The following is a 12,301-nucleotide window of genomic DNA, read 5'->3' as shown; positions in this document are numbered from 1 at the left end:
TATTTATTTTATTTGGAAGACAGAAAGAGAGGAAAATGGAGAGGGAAAATGACATCAGAGATCTTGTCCCATTGAATTACACCCCAAAACCTGCAAAACTGAGCACTACAGTAAGGCTGAATCCAGGAAGCCAGAAGCCCATCCATGTCTTCCATGTGGTTAACAGGGACCCAAATGCTGCCTTCCAAATGCACACTAATATTTGGTTGGGTCCAAACCTAAATTCTTAGTGCCCAAACTTTGGTACCCTATATGAGATCTAGGCATTTAGGAGCCAGTAAGATGCCTATCATTTTAATTTCTTGAATTCTAAAATTGTTATTTGATTCTTTAATAGTTTCTATCTCTTTACTCTAATTCTCTATCTCCTTATTGTATGTTTTCTTCTAAATTATTAACCTAAAAGTTAAAACTTTCAAGATTAAATGCCAGGTCATCTGTAGTTAGATGCAGTTTTTCTCCTCGTAATAGATCCTATTTTTCCTTCCTCCCAAAATTTTTTAATTTGCCAGACTTTATATACATATAGAGACATGGAAAACAATAAATATATACTCCTTCCTCTCCACCAAGTGCTCTGTTTCCTGTTAACTAGGAAGAAAATCTCTCCGATCTAGTTGGGAACTTCTCTGAGTTGCAGCTAAGCCACCCCTTTATTTAGTTCTAGTTCACCTCTGGTTTCAGATGTCTTGAATATGGACTCAGCTCTCTTTCTCAAGCAAGGCTTTAAGAGTTTTCTGTCTTCAACTCAGTCCCACCCCTCTTCATCACCGCTTATTCAGCACAAGTCCTTATGAGATTCAGTGTGAAGGGCAAACTAGCACTGTGTTTGAGGATCCCATATTACAACCTGTTATGTCAGCCCACATGGGGCTATTAAAAGTTCAAATAGAGAGGCATGCGGTTGACCTAGCCAGTTTGAGCTATCTGCATTCCCTACTGCAGAGCCTGGGTTAGAGTCCATGTTGTGTTCCTGACTCTAGCTTCTTGCTCACCCTAGGTAGCGGCAGTGGTGACTCAGGTAAGTGGGTCTCTATCATCCCTACGGGAAGCCTGGACTGCATTTCTGGCCTGGTGAAAGCCCTGATTGCTATAGACATTTGGAGAGTGAACGGACAGATGGAAGATTTTGCTGCTGCCTATCAAGCAAGTCAGTACTTAAAGAAACAAAATTCAGCTGTTCCTCCCAGTGACACAGATTTTCAATGTCTTTTTAAAAAACACACAAATTTTTAAAAATATGGTTTTTTTTTCTTAATTGCTACACAAAAAGAGCAATGATCTTTTGAAAATTATATGCCTTTCCTCTCTTGCTAAAAAGTTTATGGTTCCACACTTCCTTCCTTACTATCTAGAAGCAAAGCATCTTTTCTGAAATACTTGATAAGTTCTCTCTAGGCAGTTTGACGCTGCATTTTAATATCTTTTTATTTGTCTTTGTTCCCTGTGAGTCTCAAGTTTCTACATGACAATGCCATCTATTTGTTGCTGTGAATTGAGGGAAGGAAAGCAGAAATCAACACGGCAAAACAGAGATGTCTTCATGAAAGCAAAAAAAAACTGTTAATTTAAATGTATATAATTTATCAAAAAAACATGATACACTTAAATGGAATAGTATTATTTTAGCATCTAAACTTACCTTCTTAGAGTAAACTGGGAACTACTAATCAGAATTATCATGTATGAATAACTTAGTGAAAGCAATCACTTGTAAGATCCTAAATGAAGAGATCTGCTCAGCTCTGTAACTTCAGCACACTCCACAGATACCAGAATTAAATATCTTTCTATAATATGCTCTGTTTTTTTTTACCTGACCCTGCTCTGCCATTTAAAGGTACTTTTTTATGCTCCTAACATGAAAGTTATGTTTTAATATATCTGAAAGTTTTCCTAAATTTCTGAATGAAAGTTCCATTCTTAAATTGCAATGAAAAGATCTTTTACGATATATAAAATCACACATAGCAGGAACTTACAAGGAACATGATGCTCTACTCTAGTAACAGGACAGGGAAAGAAAATAGCCTGATAAAAGTACAAAAAATGAAAAACATATACTAGTTTTGATTTCTGAGAAATTCCTCAGGCAGAAGAACTAAGGGGTGTTAAAACAGTATTCCAGGAGGGTACATCAATTTAGAAGCTTACTTCTGATTATCGAGGGTAAAGGAACAGAAGTGATGACAAAAAAAGTTGTAACTAAAACATAATTTGGTCAGCACTCCTGAAAAAAGAATTTCTAGGTTGGGGACATTTTTATATTTCTTATTAGTTTTTAGCAAAAACGTAAAGTAGAAGTGAATCATAAGGTAAAACCAATTCAAAATGATATGCTGTTAAACACACACAGCAAAATTAGGGAGAATTAATCTATAGAACAAACACCTACAAACAAGGAACCAGAGCTGGAATTCTCAGGAAGACAATTTTAAGCATTTAAAAAATATTTTTGAAAGAGTAATGACATCTAAATATGACTTTTTTTAAGTTGTTTTTCAGCTGTAATGGTGCTATCTACAGCTACTGTCCCATCGTAGGATTTGAAAAGTAAATGCTAAGCATGATGTTCACACCACAGCAGAAAGTAATCTATAAGAACAGCAAAAGCACAGGTATAAATTAGGATAGTTGAACTGTAGTTTTATCTTACACAGAAAATATTTAAATGGAAGCTGAATGACAGCTGGTGAAATGTGAGTCTATGACTCAATCACTCAAAACCTATCAGCACCAAGGCCAAATAAATGTAAAAGATTTTTGAAAGCATTTGTGCACTTTGATAACATGAGTTTGTCCCCATAAATATGCTTAAAATAAGTTTGATCTTTTTGGTTTTTCTAACCAATCAATGGTAATTACGTGGGAAAAAAAAAAAGAGTTATGAAAGGCAACTACTGACCTTCCAAGTATGCTGTCTGTAAATATAAAATGATAATACTGAAGAAAGTCAAGTTCCTTTACTGACTATCAAAATGCGTAATATGTACACCTGGTCTCTCGAATTCAAGGTACAAGTTTAAGGTCAGCAGGGGCAGAAAAATCAGCCAGCAAAAGATCAGGTGCATTCCCACTGAAGGATTGCTGTTTCACAGTTCCCATGGAGATGAATACAGAAAAGCACAAGAAGCATGAGTGGTACAGAAACACTGGCCATCCAGACTAGACCGGTTACTACTAAGATAAAAATAAAAACGTTCAAGTTTTATAAGGTGACTGAATTACTTCAAAGTACTAGACTAGACAGCTATTCATACACCTCCTAATGGTTTCCTAATCTGAACTTCTAAGATGCATTCACAACAATGTTGGAAAAGTATCTTTTTTTAAAAATGCCTTCTCTTTGATCTAACCTTACATACATAAAATATTATATTATTTTAATTCAAACATGTACTATATTTATTTCTTCACATTGAGTAATAACATTATTAGACCTAAGTTCCATATCATTAGTCAAATAAATGAGAAAAAATTAATGTATTTCCTTAGGAATTTCCACTTTTCCCAGTATGAACATGAAAATATTACTTTCTAAAGGGCAAAAACAACCAGTACCTAAGCTGAAGATTTATAAAGTAAGAAAAAGTGAGAAAATTTGGTCTTAGCATTATAAGAAAATAAATTCCAACAAGACAGAAGTTATTTTCTTCAAAAACATAAGTCTAATAATTTAAGGAAGATGCAACAGTAAAAAAAATGCAGTTGTTCGATAAATTATAATGGGAACCACAAAATCAATTATAAATTCACAACATAAATTAATAATTCTTTTGAATATGACTCTAAAGAGGCCATCAAGCTTTCAATAGGCTCTTTAATCATCCTATTACTAGAGATTAGTAGTATGAAAAAGATGAAATGTGTGAAAACCATGCCTAAGGAATTTTTTCTTTAATAATACTTTCCAGGGGAACCTAGAATGCACCAATTAAAATGTAACAAAATAGGGGCCCGGCGCAGTGGCACAAGTGGTTAAAGGTCCTCGCCTTGCACGCCCGGGATCCCATATGGGCGCCGGTTCTAATCCCGGCAGCCCCGCTTCCCTTCCAGCTCCCTGCCTGTGGCCTGGGAAAGCAGTCGAGGACGGCCCAAAGCTTTGGGAACCTGCACCCACGTGGGAGACCCAGAAGAGGCTCCTGGCTTCGGATCAGCATAGTATCGGCCCGTTGCGCTCACTTGGGGAGTGAATCATCGGACGGAAGGTCTTCCTCTCTGTCTCTCCTCTCTGTATATTCGCCTTTCCAATAAAAAAATAATAAAAATAAATCTTTAAAATGTAACAAAATGAATTATAAAGCAATAAAGAAACATTAATTTAATGTATCCATTTACTTCAAAATAACAGAAAAGGAGAAATAGGTGATGGTATTAGATAGAAAGAAATTGGCAATGAGTTGCTAAGTGCTGAAACAAATGTATCTTAAAGGATCTGATCATATGATCTTGATGATATGATTGTTTTACCATTTTTACTAAATCAATGCTCTTTTAGGTGTTTGAATAATATATTATGCCCTGTAGAGAAAGAAGACAATGGCCATCCCATAAGAAGAGACATTTTATGGAAGAGTGGGTAATCACGGAGCTGTCCTGTCTCTTGTGGGGAGCTCTTCTGGACGACAACCCTAAGCATGTGAAGAGGCTGATGGCTAGAGGCAAGGTCCACTGCTTAGAGTAGCCTGGACCAAGCCCAAGCCCAAAGCGATACATTTACTTCCAAGAAAACATTTTTGTGAAACAACACAGAAAAGGCAAAGACACAAAATTTGTTTTTTACCTTGACCAAGATGTGAAGGTTTTTGAGAAATTATGTGGCCACTGCTATCTAAAACATACTGAGTGCTAAAATTGTCAGCAGCTGTCCTTGTTGTAATTGAAACCTGGAAGTTTAAAAAAAATTTCTAATAAGTTATCATTTTAGATATTACAATGGGTGCATTACCAAATTACATTTGAAATAGTGAATACAATGCATTTACTGAAAACATTTTGCTTAATACATTCTCAAGATTACTTTCCTTTTAATATTCCTTAGGTTTATACTAATAAGCATTGCACCAGCTTATTCTCTAATTTTTTAAAAAATATTTATTCCACTTGAAAGGCAAAGTTACAGAGAGAGATGGAGAGACAAACTATGCAGAGAAACTTATTTTTTAGGACTATTTCTGTAAACTTGATGGTTAGTAAACTAGACTTTCGTAATCATCTCGTCATCCTTTAAATTCTATGTAAACCGTACTTCTTGTATTTTGAGATTATAGTTGAAAAAACACAAGAAATTTTAAATTATATACATAGATATTTATAAACTTTGTTAAACCCAAGGTTTAATTTCATTATTTAAGGGTAAAATTTTCACTAATTAGAAAACATTAAAACATGTAAGTGTAAGTTGAGAGGAAATGGAAATTCAGCATGAAAATATTCCCCCAGATTTTCATCTAAGAGATGCATGCTTAAGAATGTCTGTGCTCTTTTGAGCTACCCTCACCCTTGGCATCCTATTTATCACACTCAGGAGAAGAGCAGGATAGTTTATCAGGAGTCAAGTGTTATCCTTATCAAAAAAACACAAAGATGGGAAGTGGGGATGCTGACTAGAAAAGCAAGGAAGTCTGGTGAGGGGAGCCTCCTCACATGGTTGTGAGCAAATGACCTAAAACTGGAAGGAATCTTTCTGATCATCCTTGCCATCAGCAGACTCAGATACCCTCCTAGAAATCTACCTAATTTCAAAACCAGGAAGATCCGGCTCCTCTGCTGGCAGCCTGAGTGCACTGCGTCTACATTCCTGGATCTACATTCCTGGACATCCTCTTCTAACCAAGCTGATTCATTCCACACCACGTGGGCTCTGTGGAAAGTGTGGGTTCTGGGCAAGCAATACCACAACCTGCCTCCCACTGTACCCTCCACCAATATGGCTTCTCTAGCTTACACTATTTAGTACAGTCTATCAGATTTTTCTCTATAAATCTGTAAAGTCTTCTAGGTGGCACTGTCAAGCTACTACTTCTGAGATGTTTCCAAAATGACATGTATCCCAAACAGCTGTAAACTTTTGTCCACTCTTACGCAATTTTTCTACTTTCCATGATTGGAAAACTGAAGCATTTTAAGTTTTACTGATAAATAATCTTTCATTTGCAAGGTAAAGAGAGAAAACAGGGGCCTTCTCTCTGCTGGTTCACTCCTCAGAAACCTACAGTGACCAGGCCTGGGCCAGGAGAAAGCTGAAAGTAGTGAACTCAGTCAGGTTTTACATGCAGGTGGCAAAGACTCAGCTGCTTAAACCTCCTGGTTTAAAAAAAAAAAATCTTTCCTAATCACAATTCCTATATGTCCAAAGTTACTTCCTTTAGTAAAATCTGTTCAAAAAGGAGAGAAATAGATTTCTCTGTTGAATTACTCCATGACTGTTAAAAGCACATCAATATGTATCCAAGCACTACTACTGGAAGCCAAGGTAATCCAAAGAGACAGACACCTGCTATAAAGTCAAGGTGACTCAGCAAAGGTGGTTCTGGAACTCTGAGTTCCAGTGCTAACTCTGCTAATGGCTTCCAGAAGCTCCTGAATAAATGATCACACCAACATCTTTAAGGGAGCATGATAAGATAATGCTAATGCTTTACAAGGTTACACAGCATTTTTGCTTTAATGACTTCAAAGCATTTTGTAAGATATTATCTTGTTCTTTAAAAAATATTAGTGTGTGGCAAAAAAAAAAAAAAGCCTGCAGCCTAAAGAAATAAATCAAAGTGCTAAAAACCGAAACAGAATTTTAGTGCCCAGAATAGTATTTCTGCTAAAATCCTAAAAAGAACACACTATTTATCAACATATTAAAAAAAATTACAGTTTGTAAGATGTTGTGAACATTTTCTGAGGAAATGCTTTCTGAATCAAGGCTAAATGGTTCCCAAATTCATGAAATGCAATGTGTTCCACAGAGGAAGGAATTGTATTTCAAGAATTCATTTCACCATATGACCCTGTGTGGTATGTAGGAAACCTTTTTTTGGAGCAGGCATAGGTTCAATGTGTCAGCAGTGCAGTGGCCGGCATGTGAACCTGCAGTAACTCCATCATCAAGAGAACCCTGGATATGACCAACTGCAACTGCTGATTCATATGGCAGGCAAACCTTGAGGAATTGTCACACTGAGTATCAAGGGAGAAAACAAAGAAACTCGCATTTCAAAAGCAGAAATTTAAAAAGCCTTAGAGGTTATCAATTATGAAAAACTGACTGAACAACTAGATTTCAAGAAAGTCTAGTGTTATAAAATTTTAATTACAAAAATGGACTTACATTTTAGATAATGACAGCTTTTCTTTAATTTTCAGACAATAAGTAAACTAAAAATGTAAGATATTGCTTGATAATTCAGGAAAAAAATCTTAACAAAAATTCACTTGTTACGATTAAAGCAAAGCCTATTGGTTTTCTGGGATTTCACATGGTTTTATGGCACCAAAAATATAGTTTTGAAAAACCAGAAATCTGTTTCACAATTCAGATGAAATATGCACTTCTGCCGACGGACTGAACTTTCTATGTGTATGTCTGCCTTCCTGTGCAGAGCTGTATACTTACATAGGCTGCATACTTTGGATTCAGAAGTACACCCAGACAGCTTGCCATGGGGAGACCAGCAACACAAAGAGCTTAGCCCTGGATTTTCACCTTTCAACAGAGTTCTAGCACCTGTGAAGAAGCTCAATTTAGGAAGCAGTATATTTAAACTGCTTCCAAAACTTGCATGCCTATTCTACCCAAAGCTCTGCTACAATGACTATTAAACAAGAAGAGGCAACCTATACTGGGAATGGAGTCAAGAATCATTTTCCTGACTTAATCACCACTATGATGCTAGGGGCTTTCCTTACCTTTCATAGCAAGTAGGACCACAAATAAGGGATTTCCAACTTCCACATCCTTTATAAAAGGATGATCTGCCTTCCCATTTCCTCTAAACCATGGAGGCTCAAAGTAATGTGAGCCAACAAACAAAAAAAAACCATGCAACTACCTAGGTTTCCTTGTACTGGACAAGTGTTACAAAGCTGGTGAAAAAGCAGCTAATACCTGATGAGCATTCTGGACCTGATTAATGCCAAATTTGTGATAATTCTACCAGTGTGCCAGCATAGTTAACTAGTCTATTAAAAAAAAAAAAAAAGATATATGGGGAAGGTGGAAAACACCAGGCTGGGATGGGACACCCCTCTAGCCCCAGGCTGGGGAGCTGCACATTGACCTGAGGAAGGTGGTCTGGAAACATGTTGTAGTATGAGTGGCTGAGGACATGTCTGACAGGGGAAGAATGACTTCTAGGGGCTTCTACAGAGTAGGCCACTGCACTTCCAAGTAGCTGAGTGAGCTGAGCTCATGTGGTTTAGGTAAGGAAAGCCAAAAGGTATGTTTGGGTTAGGCCAAGGCACCAGCCCATGTGAGGAAACTGGGCTAGGCTAAGTAGCACCACTCACTGCTCACTAGCACATGGCAAAAGCTGGGGCTGGGAGGGCATGCCAGGCTGAGCTAAGCCAAATTACCTGCCTGCAAATGCAGAATGCGAGAGAACCAAATCTGGGGGTAGAGTCTGTAGGGGACTTGCGGCTCATCTATGTAGGACTACAGCAACCACCAGTTTGTACTAGAGCTGGGGATGATGAGGGGGTGAGGCAGGCTGGACCCTGGAACTCCTGACACTCACAGGAGTCAGGGCTACGAGGAATATGCCAGTCGGGGCCAAGCTGCATCACCCACTGGAGCATGCAAAGGGAATGAGGGCAGATCATGAGGCTAGGCTATTGCACCCATCAGCGAAAGTCAGAATAGTTGTGGGCCAGTCGGGTGAGGATATGGTACCCACCCCTGAGTGCCAGGACTGGGAGCCAGCTTTCTCAGTCTGGGCAGCAGTGCCTGTTGAAACATATGAGAACCACTGCTTGAGTGAGCCTGGTAGGGGAAGTTGGAGAATTCTGCTAAACTGGTTAGCATGAGAGACAGAGTTGGGGACAAGCCAGGCTAGGCTTCAATGTAGTACCTTGTGTGAGCCAGGTGTGAGGGGCAGGTCAAACTGGGTCAATCCACAGAACATAGTGAGCTACAGCCAAGATGTAGTGCAGGCCAGGCTAAGTTGGACTGCAACACCCACCTGTTCACATGAAGGCTGGACTTGGGCCAGAATGGACTGGGCTGCTATACCTGCCAGCGAGAACTGGGAGTAGGGGTGTGCTGGGTTGAACTAGGTTATAGCATCTGCTGGTGAATGCTGAGACTAGGGGTGGGCCATCCCGGAATGGGACTCTACACCTGCTGGCACACAAGTCCAGAGGCTGAGAATGGGCCTGGTAGGGGATCTCCAGGAATTCCCCTGCTGGGCTGCTGCTTTCACTGGTGAGTGTGAGAGCTGGGACTGGGGACGGGCCATCCAGTTAGGGCTGCAGCACCCATCAGCTTATACATGGGTTGGGTCTAGGGTAGGACAAGATTGGGTTAGGCTGCTATACCCAATGGTGTGCATGAAAATCTGAATGCATACAGGAAAGCTGGGTTAGGCCATAGCACTTGCTGGAAGGTGCCAGAATTGTGTGTAAGTCATGTCAAGCTAAACTGCAGTATCGCCTGGCAGGTGCAACATCAGGGACTGGAAGCTGGCCTGGTAGAGGAACTGTGGGCACTTACCTGCTGGGTTGTAGCAACTACTGGTGAACATGAGAGCCAGGGCTGGGAGTGGGTCAGGCTGCTCAAGGTGGCAGAACCCATCAGCATCTGTGCTGAGCGCAGCACCTGTAAGAGCTAGATGGGATGTTGGAGGGACTGGGCTAGGCTGCAGCACATTCCAGCACATGCAAAAACCAGGGTACAGGGGTGGGCCTGGTGGGGGTTATTAGGGGTTTCCTCCCACAAGGCTGCAGCACCTGCTGGTGTGCATGAAGATCAGGTCTGTGGCAGGATTAGCTGGCCTTGCTTCCAGCGCCTATGAGGTTGTGAGAGATGGGGTTGAGAGACTACCCAATTAGATCACTGGACACAAACCCCAGACATAGATCACAATATGCTCCAACCGTGAAATACAGGTATTGGTGGAATGGGGTCTCCTCAGTTGCTGATGCCTGCCTATGCAGTGACAGTGTGCTCAAATGCACAAGGAGCATATGACGGCCAGTTCACCTAGGCCAGCAGGGAACTGTCTTGTCAGAGGATGGAAAAGAGAAAAGAGAACACGATGGACTGCTCTCCTAGCCAAGCTTTATAGCCAGTGTCTTGGTCTGTCGATGCACTAAAGCACATCTGGTCAGCCAATAGACCCTGGAAAAGCTTTCTCAAACCTGGTGCAAAGAAGTCCATGACATATCAGAACTATCAAAACCATTCAAGTAACACCCTCAGAACATTCTTCCCCATTAGGGTCTCTAAGGCATGACCAAATGACAGTCCCCAACCACAGAAGGTGATATATTTTGATGACAATGAGCAGCTCCCTCTCCTTCCCCTACTTTGGACACAGGAGAAAAAAAAAGTCAAATCTTTGTTCCACCCACCATCTTCCATACCTCAACCTTCCCCAAGCATCCATCTCTCTCAACTATGTGAACAATATTATAAATAAAATTAAAAACAAAAATCATACAGGTCCCCCATGATCTCATCACAAAATTATGAGAAATGAATATGACAGGACAGACTAATACCATAACCATTTTTAAATGATGCATGAATAGATCTATAAATATGAATGGTATATTCTTCTGTTTCTCCTGAGAGAAACATAAGAGGAAAAGATAAATTTCTGCTGCAGAATTAAAGAAGACTCAGAAGCAGTAGAATCAGAAGGAGTTTACCAATGAATGGATGTTAAACTAAATCAGAAGTTTACCAATGAATGGTTGCTGAACTATAGAAAGCATTTCCTCAAAACATAGACCAGTATGCATAAGCTTTGAAAGTTGAAATCAACTACTGACTGCAGACACAAGAATAAGCAATTTGTCTCTCTGCTTCTATCTTTCTCTTTCTCGCTCTCTCTCACATGCACACTTAGAATAAGAGAGAGAGAGAGAGAGAGAGAGAGAGAGAGAAACCTTCAATTTATGCCTTAGCCAGGTCAAAGTCAGTAGCCTGGATCTCCAACTAGGTGTCCCACATAGATGGCTGGGGCCAAAGCACCTGCACCATCATCCAATGCCTCACAGGAAATGTAAGCAGGAAGGTGGATTCTAAGTGGGTACGCAAGGGGTTGAATCAGCACTTCCAAATGGGAAGCAGGCATCATGAGAAGTAGTTTTAACCTGCAGAGCTACAGTGTTCGCCCCATGACACTGGAATTCAGAGGCAGGCTTCTAACTCCTACTTCAAAGTTTTTTGACTTCTAAAAAATTTTTATTTTTCATTTCATTTGAAAAGCAGAGGAAAACAGCAACAGATTTCTATCTGGGTCTCCCACATGGGAGGTATGGACTCAAGCACATGAGCCATCATCTGGTGCTTCCAAGCACATTAGCAGGATTTGTAGCAAGATTTGAAGCTGGATTTGAAGGGGACTTGAACCAGGCACTCTTGACACAGGATGCAGGCATTTCAAGAGACATAGTAACTACTGTGCCAAATGCCTGCCCTCTGTTTTGATTTTCAAGGAAACAAAACTTGATATTTTTCTCAAAATCAACATATGACCTAGTTTCCATTTAAAATCTAGCTCAAAATACCTAAATGAGTTTCTTGGGATGAAAAGATTATTTAAAATACACACAAAACATCACCCTTTGGCATTGGTGCTGTGGCACAGTGAGGTAAGCTTCCACCTGTAGTGCCAGCATCTCTTTTAGGCCCTGGCTTCACTTTCCATCCAGACCCCCTGCTAATGTGTCTGGGAAGGCAATGAGATGGCCCAAGTACTTATAACCCTGCTATTCACATGGAAAACAGAGAAGATCCTGGCTCCTGGCTTTGGCTTGGACCAGCCCTGCCCCTGTGCTCATTTAGGGAGCCAATCAGTACATCGAAGATCTTTCTATCTGTCCTAACCTCTCCCTCTCTCTGTATCTCTATCTTTCAAATAAATAAATAAGAGTTTCATGAGAAGTTCTGCCTACCAAAATGATTTTAAAGAAAACAATTATTTGTGCAAGTATCTCATACACTTAACATTCACCATAGACTGCAGAAACAGTAATTCCATTTTTAAGCATCCACAGTTTGCTCTGAAGATAAAGACTTATCTCGACTGTAACATCTGAGGTTTAAAGCTATTATACAACTGACAGATTGTAAAACTGCTTG

The 12,301-nt window shown here is 39.9% G+C and overlaps 1 protein-coding gene across 2 annotated transcripts in view; it reads right to left on the bottom strand.

The window, feature by feature from the left end:
* PMS1 (PMS1 homolog 1, mismatch repair system component) overlaps nt 1-12,301 on the bottom strand; it is an 86,478-nt gene that overhangs the window by 55,259 nt on the left and 18,918 nt on the right. For both annotated transcript variants that reach the window (XM_040971854.1, XM_040971855.1), the window contains one exon: nt 4,784-4,886. In XM_040971854.1, the coding sequence (XP_040827788.1) occupies nt 4,784-4,886 (103 nt within the window). The remainder of the gene's footprint in view (nt 1-4,783; nt 4,887-12,301) is intronic.

Source organism: Ochotona curzoniae, unplaced genomic scaffold (genome assembly GCF_017591425.1).
Source record: "Ochotona curzoniae isolate NIBS_2020 unplaced genomic scaffold, NIBS_Ocur_1.0 contig_2210, whole genome shotgun sequence".
Classification (NCBI taxonomy): Eukaryota; Metazoa; Chordata; class Mammalia; order Lagomorpha; family Ochotonidae; genus Ochotona; species Ochotona curzoniae.
The sequence above is the reverse complement of the archived record's forward strand: the minus strand, read 5'-3'. Positions and strand labels throughout refer to the sequence as shown.